The sequence below is a fragment of the Leptidea sinapis genome, chromosome 39 (assembly GCF_905404315.1).
Source record: "Leptidea sinapis chromosome 39, ilLepSina1.1, whole genome shotgun sequence".
NCBI lineage: Eukaryota > Metazoa > Arthropoda > Insecta > Lepidoptera > Pieridae > Leptidea > Leptidea sinapis.
Window position 1 is genome coordinate 269,773 of NC_066303.1, and position 14,229 is coordinate 284,001.

Sequence of the window (14,229 nt, forward strand, 5' to 3'; positions counted from 1 at the left end):
AATATTATGATTTATTAAAATGAGCCAAAGGATGCCATCAATAAAAGAGCATTCAGTTTCTTAAAAGGACGGCAACGCTCCTGTGATTCCTCTAGTGTTGCAAGAGTGTTGGCGCCCTTGGGCTCGTTTGTATTTTTCTTGCCGATTCTTCACAACAAGAGCAACTTTACAAATCGATTTTAAATGGTATTTGACTATTCAAAGTATTTTATAGAACCCATCCACTTAAGTAAAAATGTTTGACTTTGTGTTTTCGTAAAAATATTATATTTTAATAGTGGCCCACGAGTCGTAATATCCAATTTTAGTTTATTTATAAAAAGAAGCCGGAGGCATTACAAAAACCAAGATAATCGAAAGCAAAACTATTATTAAGTATCTTACTAATTGGGAAGCACAGTCATGCAATTTATAATAATATTATTTCCTTAATTCTTAGAATAACCACACGATATTCATTGTTTCATTGAAAACATATTTTCTTCGGCTTATATATTATAATCTGTAAGATATACTTTGCTCTGGTGATGCCTCAACAACTCTTCATCGATAGAGTCCACCTCTTGCGTTTCATGTTGCCCTGGTACTATTGGTAAATTATTTTCACTCGATTCCAATTCGTTATTGATGACGATATCTTTTAAATTATATTTATTTGTGTACTTTCTAGATCCGTTGGACATGTACATCGGCATATCAAAGGTTCCGTGCATTATTAATTCCATAGATATCACCTCGCCTCTATTAAATTCAATTGTCTGAAAATATCATCAAATTAGTTTATTTTTTTTAAAGGCATTCATTGGATATTTATTTGATAAACATTATATTTTACCCCGTCTTGCACAATAACTGCCCAGATTCCATTTGGGTTTTCGCCCCACGTTGCCACTGAAGTCAAAGGCCAGTTGGACAGGCCTGCATCAGAGTAGTCATTTGGACGTTGGCTTAATAGTTGCAACTTTGTTCCTAAAAAAAACAGATCTTCGTAGAACTGCATGCCAGAAGTGAAACCTTCTTAGCTTCAAAAACTTGAAAACATTATTAAAGTAAAACTTCTTTAGGCGCGACTACGGACAACAATGCAATCCAACCGGAAGTCCGTTACGGCAAGATGGCGTCACGTTTCAGTACCATCCGGTTTTTGGTTTCTTCGTCCATTATTAGGACAAGAAAAGGGTCTGAGCCTATACAGCCACATTTATTCAATGACAAGGTAATATTGATATGTGGTAATTAAAAATCGAACCTTCAAATTCTTATTTTTAATTATTTTATTTAATGAGTGAGAATTTTAAAACGTGCAAGTTTTATGAATGAATTATAAATATATAATATAGCGGACCCGGCAAACGTTGTTTTGCCATTTAAAGTATAATTCACGCGATAGTTTTATAAGTAATAAAATATTGCCTATATTATAGCCAGTACATCATTTTGTTCTATTGTCAATAGTTTTTGCAGCGCACGCAAAAATAGGTTTTCGATTTTACACCTTGTGTTACAAAATAGCAATTTTATTACGGATCCCTAATTTTGAAAAAAAAACATAGCCTATAGCCTTCCTCGATAAATGGACTACCCAACATTGAAAGAATCATTCAAATCGGACCAGTAGTACCAGAGATTAGCGCGTTCAAACAAACAAACAAACAAACAAACAAACAAACAAACACTACAGCTTTTATAATATTAGTATAGATAAAATGACAATAATAATCAGTTAAATGAAATGGCGGAATCATTTTACTCTTTCATTAATAAATAAGAGTAAAATAGAAAATCAAGAACCTGACAATGATTTGACTTATGAAAAGTGTAAGTGTTTATTTTCTAATGAATATCAATGTTATATTGAAGTAAAATAAATAAAATCTCAATTGTTAAAATAATTCATTTATAAAAATTATTTTTTATTGTAGGTATAGAATGAAATGCCAACTTTACTCAAAAGGTGAGATCGTCATCGTTTTCAGATGTCGCCGTTATCAACAACAAGAAAAAAACTTCAAAAATTCAAAAGTCAAAATAAGCCGACTGAAGCTCAATTTTGTATGGACACTCAACTGCGAGTTAACTTCATAGAATTCAATAATTGATCTTAGCAACTTAACTAATCAATATTTGTTTTGGGTTTATAATATCTAAAAGAGTTATTCAAAATTGTTAGTCCGTCAGTACCTTGTGGAGAAACCAAGTAAATCTCAAGTGCCCCCCTGCGTGTGTAATTCAGTGATACTACAAGTTCGACATGTTCCAGATAATTTACGTCACAACCCACTTCCACTGTCACATCCGCATCTCTTAATGATGAAATACTTTCACTCTTGCTCAAACTGAAAAATAAATTAATTAAATATTCATAAAACATGGGTATATATTTTATCGTCACTGAAGTTGAAAGTTTAAATGAAAAAAATTATATATGTTCACAAATTTTTTAATTGTTCCCAATACTATGTAGATATGTATAATTTTGTTACAATGAGATGAGAAAGAGGTGTCATGGTGGTCATGACTGTCCGCCATCAAAGAGCGCTAATTACAAAAATATTATTTTGATTGTGATGGACGATCACCATGACGTAACTAACGTCCCAAGTACTAGGATCGCATATTTACTGTGGAGATGCGGCGCAAATGTGTTTCCTTGGGACTGTCGTCCAGTTTAAAGCTGCAACAACAAGAGCTTCAGCGTTTAATAAACCAAATCCAAAACGAAGATCAAAAAGGAGCCCCGCCCTAAAAGTGATAATTTGTAATAAAATACAAAATACTTGTATACATATAGTAGAATATATTATACATTATTACAATATTAATTCACCCATTCATTTGCCATCCTGGATTTGCCGATAATTGCGTATATTCAGAAGTCCAAACAATTAGATGTTATACATCTCGCCATGTTAGATTAGGGCTGTAAAGTAGAAAAGTAGGTAAATATTAAAGTATATAATAAATATAAGTACATTAATACATTTTTTCAAAGCAAGATAAATATCAAGGTAAAATTTTGTTTTTTTTTAGTTTCTACTGCTTATACCACATAAATACAGTAAGCAATAACAGAAACAAGTATATTTATATATCGTTTCGAATAGTTTTTTTGTATATACACCATATCATATTACTTAGCTTGTAGTACTAATGCTATAATACCAGCTGCCAGTGGAGCAGCGGCCGATGTACCAGTGTGGCCAAGAGTGCATGAATTATTAAGATCTGTTGTCGCCTGTGTAACAAGACAATATAGTCATCTTATTCTAGCTTGTGTAAGAGCTGCTTCAGTGGTATCATTTATGGAGATAGCGATATAGTACGAAAAGGTGAAACATTTCAATTCCAGTAGTTTTATCTCATTCTAATATAGTGAAATACAACGGGAGCGACAAGGATCGGCTTATACATACCCCTCTCCTTTTCTCTCTCATTATAAATAAGATATTGTGTAGCCACAGTATTTTAGGTATATTAGGCGCTAACGGTACTCAAGCTAAGTATTAAAACGTTAATGTAATATTGCTATCCCAAATGTGCGTAAATTAGAGTCAAGTTAACTTGTTGTTGTTTGCTGTCTGTTATGTCCGTTAAAGTACAAAACTAATTTCAATACTTACACTAAATAGATAATTTTCATACTTCCTATGTAATAATCTACAATCTTACGACTAAGTACAAGCTACAAGCTAAAAAAATTCTTTGCTTGAATAAAACTTTATAAAACTATGTAATTATATTATAATAATAATAATATTGACACACTTTTACACAAATTATCTTGCCCCAAACTAGGCATGGCCTGTACTATGGGTAAACTTACATAAATACATATAAACATCCATGACTCGGAAACAAACATCCATATTCATCATATAAATGATTGCACCTACCGGGATTCGACTATTCGGTCGTAATTTGCTAATAATGATGATTTTTTTATATTAAGTATTGGTGTTATTAAAAATTACAAGTGTGACAACTGGCAAGTAGGTTAGTAGCTCCACTTGACTTTCTTCCCGCATCAGCCTTCGTGATATTTTTTATCAGAACAGATCCTAATCGCTTTATGTTCTTTAAACCAAAATTAACTCTCATTCTATTGAGTAGCAAAGCGTGAAATTATCAAAGACAGAATAACTTGTGAGATAAAGATAATATGTATTATTTTGGTGTTCTGTATTAGAATATATTTGTTCGTTTATAGTGATTATACGTTTGACTAGTGTTCATTTTGATTCAGCTCTTCCATATTTCAATCAAAATTAAAAATTAACATACAACTGTGAAGGTATTAACTTCAAAAACACGGCCCCAATTTGTAATACAAAACAATGCACGCGTGACAAGTTTTTGGTAAAAGAACTCTTTGAAAATAGTGTTTCATTTTCTGAATCTGCCAGTTTTCTTCCTGCTTTTTATTTTAGTACCCATAGTAGCTATTTACAAGATATTCAAAATTCAAACAGCGATTCAGTTTGAATACCGGCTGCTTCACTTGTGTTCTCTTTTGTTCAGTTTCTTTGAAATAAGTCGCTAGGTGTTATGTATTGTTGGAGAGCTAAGAAAACGGTCATCTTTTTAAAGTAATCTCCAAGACAAGTTACGTAACTTTTTTTGTTTTTAAGGCATTTTAGTTGAAAAAAATATTGCAATAATATATCGTCTTTCATCTAGCATTTTCAAAATTTGGCCCAACATCTTGTTGTTATTTTAATATTGGTAAATAACCACTTTTTAATCGTTTTTATAAATCAGAAGAAAAAATGAGATTAAATTTTTTTAAATTAATTTTTGTGGTTGCTATTTTGATGAAAGTACATATTTTGACATGATAACTCTTAAATGGTTCACTCTTGCATAATAGTTACATAAATGAATTTGATTTTGATAAGTGAACAATGAACATTTAAGTGTTTTAGGTGAAAATATATATTTTTTTTGTGTATTTTTACTCCGGGTGTTATGCAGTTTAACATAAGCCTGTTAATTAATAAACAGGCTCCCAGGTGCGCTCCTCGTCTTCCTGTAGTTATTTCTACAAATTTTTCTCTAACTCAGCAGTCTGTAGACGGACGGGTTCAGGTGTTCAATACAAAAATATAAGTATGTAATGTAATCTACGCCGTAGATAATGTTTGGGTTGGTCGTGATTCGTGTACCTTGACGTTACCACGCGCAGATGCGTCGCATCTTTTAGGGTCAGTTCATCAGTAGATCATAGTAGACCATGATTTATTATATGTAAGTGTAGATCGCATTTATATTATATTCATGGCCGCAAGCATTTCTTATGACAAATTTCTGATACAAATTTAATTAAAAATGTAACATACAATTTTCTGGTCCTTATAAGCACCAGAGGAGTAGGTGGTGGCGAGAGTTGAGGAACATATTTCCCCGTACCAGGGGAACAGCCCGTGTTGGGAGGCGCTGCCGATCGATATCGTGTAGATACTCGATGAATATCTGAAAAATAAAAGGATAAAAATACATCTATTGGTATCTCCAGAAACACGGGCAAACCTTACTTTGTTCAATGCCATTCAAGCACTTTCGATCCACAGGACATGTTACTTCACAGTAGAAGTCCAGAGTAGTAGCATAATATATTACTATAAAATATCTATCTTCTCAACCGCAACTTCTTTAATTTTTTAACATTTTCATTTTAATTTTAAGAGGAGGAAAATCTTCAAGAAGTATCCAATGTATCGAAACATTAAAGACGATATTGCTAGGTGGGAAATTTACCCACTAAGAAACACCTCTTAAAATTTTCTTCCTATAATTAGTTACTTCATCATCTCCAATGATCGTAATAATTCTATTTTATTTCTAGAACACAAACTTCTTAATATAAAAAACCGTATAATAATAATATATAAAGCTAGTTAGCAATATAAATGGACTGGTTTGCTGGTGGTAATTCTAAATCTACCAAATTATTAATCTACTTAAAAGAATTATTTATTATGTGGTACTTACCCTTCAAGGTTACAGTTGTCGCTATGGTGGCCACCGTTCCCGTTCGCCCACACATAAATACAGCCTTTGCCATTCCGACCCTGATGAACATACAAGCAAATGGAAACACGAACAGTGAAGCCCGACTTGAACACGTCTTAGGGATAGCCCTAAGAGATGGTTGTCGTCATTGAAGAGTCGTGCCGACCTTTGTAGTACACAGTTACACGCTAAACTTAGCAATTGGGTCTCCAAGTGGTATCAGTTCGGGAACATGGTGTCTGATCCCAATTAAAATGATTGAATTGAATGACATGAATTTTCACGATATTATTATTTTTTGTCGAACTATTCACGAGTGGGACGTATATTTGCACAGGATGCAATAATGTCATCAAGTAGTAATGGCAGTGTTTCGGTTTGAATTGTTTGTTTCGGTGCCTCATAGTAAATAGTAGCAAGTAAATTACTGGGCTAATGAGACTTAACATCTTTTGTATCAAGGAGACGAGCGTAATTACAATGCCGTTCAGAATATTGCGAATTTTAATAATTGTGAGCGGCACTCAATGTATTTTTATAGGCAGGGCGTATCACTAACTATCAGGTAAACGTCTTATTGGTCTCGTCTCTTTATCTTATAAAATAATAATAATAAGTAGTTATTGAAAAAATATCTAATGGGCGCTAGGCGCTAAATTTGGAGGAATTCAAATTTACATTAACTATAAGTACTTTAAATAGTACCTTTTTGGGAACAGTGTTAGTTGGAAGTTACTATAAAATCCAAAGTATTTATCGTTTAAGCATTTGTAATATTTGGTAGTTATAGGAGGTATTTGTATAAAGAAGAGCTGTTTGTTATTTACATTTTCATTTTATTTTTACAAAGGTGACAACGTCGCGTTAGTCGCTCTTGTGGGGTAGAAAATAGAAAGAAATAGAACATAAATGCAATTTGTCTGTATATTGTGTCATCATATCATGTCTATTAATAATTGTTGTTTTGTGTTAAGAAAAGGCTACAAGAGACGCCTACATTCTGCAATGAGTAACTCAAACTTATTTTTTATGTTATTTGTTTTTGTGAAGGATTTACGTTTAACATTGATAATGAGTTGTCTACTCTCATGCGGCAAACAACTACCGGAGATTACTACTTATGCGGAGATATTATAATTATTAAACATAGAAATATTTCAGTGTATTTTAAACTAAAAAAAAATACGAGTCAGTCCTGCTTGCTACCGGAGCGACAGAGATGTTTCGTTAATTAGGCATCATTGTTAATTCACTTGCCTTCTCTACTCCTCTCTTCAGCGCTTCATAGGCTAGCCTTCCTGGTCCTTCGACAGTTCTACCGTCGTCATTAGGGCCCCATGAAGCACTGTAGATATCTACTTTATCAGACGCAAAACCTGCAATTAATTTCCAAATTAGAAAAATTGATGCTTACCCAAGTTGTCTCCATATTATTTCTTGAAACTAGTTAAATATTATCTTTTGTATCAGTTATCAAATGGGTTATGCCGTATGCGACTATCTAGACTCTAGAGTTTTATACTCTTCTGTGTTCACACGCCGCAGTATCACAACTGTGATACTGGCAGGTGCCAGTATGCTCATGTCATCATAATAATTATTATTATTCATAATTTCCGCCTTAAAGTTATATTACAAAAAATATATATAAATATAGCAAGCATTTTTAACAAATTAACAAAAATAAATAATCCATTGTTTTGGAATAACAAATTACATTGTACTAAAACAATAATAAAGCAACGACATTAATATCGTCCATCGAACGGCGCGCAGTGCTAAAGCATTTATTTGATAATAGGTTCATATTATTAAAGTTCAATGGTACGGACTACGGACTACTGGCCTTGTTACCAATGCTCTAAATAAAGAAAACTAACTTGTTTCTTGTTTGTCCGCCGTCTCAGTAGTATTTGCTCCCATACCGTGGCCATGGTAAAAAATGAAATCGCCGTATATGGTCGCACCGGGCACTCAATGTAGTTTGGAATGCCAGACAAAATTTCTGTACCTTTGTCACTTTTATCACTCTCGGTCACTCAGAATTCTACAACGTTCGGTCGAACCCGTGACCCAATAGCAACAGGCAGACAAACCAATGGCCTCTTCAAGCCTTTTTATTTCATAAATACCGTTCGCTGAACGAAAACGATCAGCCAAGTTAGGTACTTTATACTAATCATTAAAATGCTTCAAAAAATTATGTGTGTAAAACCTTTTCAATACTTATGAAGTCCTGTTAGCAACGGTTACGTAAGTGAATAGCCACAAACAACAGATAGGATACATCGGCCGATCAACCGTGCCCGTCCGTCCGTCCTTTCTTGTCACAGAGAAAGTAAGTTTTTATTAAATTTTTTTCATAACACGGCTAGACCTTCAGTCGGAACTGAGAAAGTATGCTGGCGCCTGGCACTGGCAAAAAATTAATCTGATATTTTTTCTTTAGTAAAATTTCATAGCTCAAATAAATAAACTAACAATATAATAGTTAAATAAAAAACCCACTAACGAATCATTTGTTTTTTATATTAATTATCTATTTTTATTACCAAGCTTCCAGCTCTCTTAAAAATCATTAACAGAAACAAGGTAGGAATAAATAATAAAAATATGTACATATTATTTATATGTTCACAGTGTGTGAAGGAATAATGAATCTGGCAAGTTACAATATTATATGAATACAACAACTAAGGGAACTTACATCCCGTACCACTAAATAAATAAAAACAAACAGGTAAAGTGCATACTTACAGCAAAAACATATGACCCACAGTACTAGAATACATAGGAAAGCTGATAGGTTAGTGACTGGAGTCGTTCCGCATAGCACTTTGTTACAGAAATATTGCTTCTGGATGGGCATTAATTTCTTTTTCTTTTCAATAAGATCCCTAATGCATTGTTGTTACCTTTTTCAAGATTTAAAGTATCCTTACACAGTTGGCTTATTCATAACACATTTTATTCTATAGAAGAGTTTTTGAACCACAAAGAGTAAAGGATTTTGACATTTTTTTTTTAAATCATTTATTTCTGATATAACATTACAAAGCGATATATACATATTATTCTGCCAAACTGCACAGCAGTTTGTCGGCAGTAATTCTCGTGTTTCACAAATTATCAAATCAATATTATGTTTTTGTGTGTGACAATTTAATAGTCCCTACCAGTAATTTTAAGTCTATTTATTATGGACATTGTGCTAAGTAGAACTTTCGCAATAAGTTTTTCACCTGATTTTTAGTTTTACAAATCGACAATTGTGACGCTATATGGGTAGTTAATTCATTTATTAATGTAGGTATTACCCATTGCATGCTTCGCATACCGTAATAATTACATATTTTAGGTACCACTAGCTTGTTTTTGTTAGATAGCCGAGTTGAGTAGGTATGCCCTCTCTGCACTACGAATTTATTTATATCTCGATATTGTTCGATTATCGTTAATAATTTTACCTTTTTATCAATTGGAATAATATTACATATTTTAAACGAGCGTTCATAGTTCCCGTTAAGTTTGTTTTATATATTTCTGTTCATTAAGAGCTTTAATGTTCTCATTTGCAAAGTATTGATTTTATTTTTATTCGTAGTAAAAGTTAGTCCATAGCTACTCAATCCGTAACTAATTGTTGCCTCGACCAAAGAGTGATACAGGGTGAACAAAATATTTTTACTCACCGATGACTTTAAGTGATAAATTTTACCAAATACTGTGCGGAGTTTCGAACATACTGAGTTAACATGTGCATTCCATGAGAAATTTTTATCAATGGTGAGCCCCAGGTATTTATACGACGTTACCTGTTCCAACTGACTACATTGACATATTTGTGAGGAACTATGCAAGCAAGAGTAACTATGTCCTATTATTTTAATTTTAATATCTTTATATTGACTATATGGTGAGAATATATACATTTTGTCTTTTCCATATTAATAATAATTCCATTGTCATGTGCCCATTTATTAATATTATCAAAATCTTGTTGCATTATGGTTTGAATTATATTTGGGTCTCTACTACTACACAATAAACATGTGTCATCAGCATACATATATGCTTTACAATTTTTTATAACTTTGCTCATACTGTTCACATGAATAATATATCCTATCGGACCAAATATGGAGCCAGTTGGAACACCATTTAATACTGTACCTGGATCACTCTCTGCTCCAAGGACATTTACTTTAAGTAGCCTGTTTTTGAAATAGTTTTGGAACCAGATTTTAATAGGCCCTCGTATACCGCACTCATCCATAGACTGCTGCACATACATAATTTTCATTATGTGGATTATTCTTATCTTGACTTTAATAAATTTTTCATATTATATCAAATTATAATTTTGTGTATATATAAAATAAATTAATTTATATTGTAATAAAATTTTTGCCTAAGACCAAGTATGTATGCTATTGGTAATGGCTAAATAGGAGCTACTTAAAGCAATTGTAGGAGCAAATTGAAACCATTCTATTTAATAGCAAATAAATAAATATGAATATGAATAAAGGAGCTCATAGTCACACAGTCCTTCACGGAGTAAATATAATAATAATTTTATATTTAGTCTGTGCACGGAGTGAGCGTGCGTGGTTCGGATAATGCGCGTAGCGAGGGAACATTTTACTAGGACTGCAGAAAATATATAGAGCTTAATATACGAGAACTGTGTGAACAAAGAGTGAAGAGTCGCGACGACGGCGCTGGCTAGTGGCTATAGCCACACCAATATATTATACTATATGCTATGACGGGTACACCAGACACCTAGTACTTAACTAGTAAGTAACTAAGTAATAACTACTTAACTAGTGTCTAGCAGCCATTAAGTCACTGTATTGGTTGGTAGTAATGTTGGTAAAATTGAAATCCATAAATATTTAAATATTATCACAGTACAGGCACAGGTTCTGTTATGAATAAGTTAAGCGTTTATCTTCAAATTCATCAATAAAAATATTGTAAATAATAATATCACCAATCACCATGTGATTTAGTGGATATAGTTTGAGATATAAATTATAATATAGTAAGTAATTATGGTAAAAGAAACTGCATCAGGTGGCGTAGCGGTATCAGTAACTAGCACACCGACCTCTTGTTGTTGTGAGGTCTCCGGTTCGATACCCATTACCCAGGTTGGACAAAGTGCTATTGACTTTTTGTAGGGTACATATTCTTGGTAACAGGAAGCCGGCTCCACCATTCCGTGGAGGCTCGTGTACACCTAAACATCTAATTGGAATAAAGCCAATTAACAGGAGTTGCCCACTTCATTTGATTTCAATGTCGAAATGATCATGTAGGTTGAAACCTTTAAGATGATTTAAGATGTCTTTTAAATTGAAGCCTTCTCGCTTCTCTTTATTTTTAATTTTGTTTGGGATGTGATTATAAATTTTTATTGCCATGTGGTGAGGGCTCGAAGACACTAATGACATACTTGTTTGGGGAATTTTTAATTTGTTTAAATTTCTATTATTTCGCTTGTTATTTGGTACTGTTGAGTATAAGTCCGAATGTTTTTTAACAAATTTACATGCTTCTAGGATGTAAATTGAAGTAAGGGTTAAAATTTTGTGTTTAATAAAATATGGTCTACATGAATCCATCTGCTGAATATTTTCTAAAATTCTGATACATTTTTTCTGTTGAATAAATATATCTTTTATTTCACTACAGTTTCCCCATATTAATATTCCATATGATAATCTAGAATGTGCATATGCATAATAAGCAGCAAGGGCAGATTTGAAATCTGTTACGCGTTTTAGTTTGGTCTGAGCATAAGTAAAAGATGACATTTTGCTTTTTAATTTCTGTAGATATGGCTTCCATGTCAAGTGTGAGTCTAAATCAATTCCCAGTAGTGTAGCTGTGTCAACTGTTTCAAGTTGTGAATTTTTGTAAGAATAAGATATATTTAAGGGGGATTTTTGATAAGGTTTAAAAGGTATAATTTTAGTTTTATTAATATTAAGTTCAAGATTATTATTATTTAGCCAATAAAAGATTTTGTCCATTGTAATATTTAATTTTTCTTCTAGTTGTTTTAAATTAGAGCATAGGATCAAAATAGAAATGTCATCAGCAAAAAGAGTACAATCATCATCTATTAAGTTAGGAAGATCATTTATGTATATGAGAAACAATATACAACCCAACACACTGCCTGTGGAATCGATCCTGATAAGTGAGCTTTATTAGATCTTATGTGGTCTATCTTTCCAGTCTCGAAGTTAGTATTTTCTATTTCCACATATTGAAAACGATTATTATGGTAAGATTTGAACCATTTATGGGCAATTCCTCGAATTCCTGAGAGAAATAATTTTTCTAGTAAGATATCATAAGAGACTCTATCGTATGATTTGCTCATGTCAAGCAGTAGGCCAACTGAATATTTTTTATAATTAAGTGAATCAAATATTTTTTGTATGTATTTGTATATCGCTAAAGTTGTGGAATGGTTTTTCCTGAAACCATGTTGGCTTTCATTTAGGATATAATATTTTTCCAGAAAACTACTTAGGCGTATAGCCGTTGCAGTTTCAAATATCTTCGCTGATGTAGGTAGAAGGGCAATAGGTCGGTAATTATTTACATCAGATGTGTTTCCTTTCTTATATACCGGTTTTATTATGGATATCTTTAGATCGTGCGGAAATAATCCTTCGCAGAATGATTGATTAATAAGTTTAGTGTACGGGTAGGTTAAAATATCAGCACATTTTTTTATTAAAAAAGGGGGGATTTCATCTATTCCGAAAGAATTTTTATTCTTAAGATTTTTTATTATGTTAAAGATGTCTTTGGGTTTAAACGAATTTAGAAATAACGAATTAATTAATTTATTAGAATTTATAGCTATATTGTCGTTTTTTACTTTAGGGCTTGATGAGATGGATAAATAGAAACTATTAAATGTATTAGCAATAATTTTCGGATCTACTATAATATTATTCTCTGAAGATTTAAGACTTATGTTTTGCTTTATTCTTATAGTACTTTTATTTGTTTCATTTTTTATTATTTTCCACATGGATCGTGTTTTATTATCAGCTGAGCTGAATTTACGGATATTTATAATTTTCTTAGATTTATTTATACAACTTTTTAAAACTATGCAATATCTCTTATAAAAATTTGTTAATACTTTATTTTTGGTTTGTGATACAAGGAGTTTTAATAATCTTTTATTTTGACATGATTTTTTAATTCCTAGTGTTAAATAAGGTTTATTTTGGTTTAGAGTAAATTTTGTTTGTAATTTAGGTATGTATTTATTCAGGGCAGTAACAATTATATTTAGGAATATCTTATAGTTTTCGTTAACGTTATTGTTAAGCTTAAGTTGATCATCCCAGTTGATATTCGCGAGTTCGTTTATAAATTTATTTATATTAAAGTCATTAAATTAACGTTTTAATTTAATGAAATACTGTTTATTGTGGAAAGTAAAAGGTAATGTGAAAATGATGCCCTTGTGATCTGATAATCCAAAATCATATACTTCAATTTTGAGCCTTCTAGATAGAAATTTGTAAAAATTAGGTCTATGCACCTTTTAGTTGTAGGAGTTATTCTAGTAGTAAAACGTAGTTGCTAGTTTTTAAATTTTTTTCTAATAAAAATATGCATTGGCACTCACTTTTTTTTTTGTTTTTTATTTTTATGATAATAAGAAATGACACGAGCGGGACGTTCAGTTGATGGTGATTGATGCGCCCTGCCCATTACAATGCAGTTCTGGATTCTTGAAAAACCCCAAAAACTCTGTGCGGCACTACAACTGCGCTCGCCACCTTGAGACATGAGATGTTAAGTCTCATTTGCCCAGTAATTTCACTAGCTACGGCGCCCATCAGCCCGAAACACAGTAAAGTTTACACATTACTGCTTCACGGCAGAAATAGGCGCCGTTGTGATACCCATAATCTAGCCGGCATCCTGTGCAAAGGAGCCTCCCACTCCCTCCACTAACTATGGCAATGACGAAAAATTTACAACACCACTTTCTAATAACCAATAAATATTTGGGCGAAATAGAATAGTCAAGAGATTAATTACTAGTACTTAGAATATACTATTATATAATGTTAATTTGATAAACAGCCAGTATTATTTGTACGAGTACTACACAGAAGGTGGTGACGATTTCAAACTTGTCTAACAATATATTATGAATAACATTGTGAA

General features: G+C 32.3%; 1 protein-coding gene across 1 annotated transcript in view; it reads right to left on the bottom strand.

Annotated features, from left to right (window-relative positions):
• Window positions 1-352: 352 nt before the first annotated feature.
• The window catches only part of LOC126976085 (neuroendocrine convertase 1-like), a 37,197-nt gene continuing 23,320 nt past the window's right edge, over window positions 353-14,229 (bottom strand). Inside the window, exons 7-12 of the mRNA XM_050824271.1 lie at window positions 7,267-7,385; window positions 5,989-6,068; window positions 5,337-5,469; window positions 2,182-2,336; window positions 836-969; window positions 353-758 (exon numbers count right to left, since the gene is read on the bottom strand). Coding sequence (XP_050680228.1) covers window positions 2,322-2,336; window positions 5,337-5,469; window positions 5,989-6,068; window positions 7,267-7,385 — 347 coding nt within the window. The 3' untranslated portion in view covers window positions 353-758; window positions 836-969; window positions 2,182-2,321. The remainder of the gene's footprint in view (window positions 759-835; window positions 970-2,181; window positions 2,337-5,336; window positions 5,470-5,988; window positions 6,069-7,266; window positions 7,386-14,229) is intronic.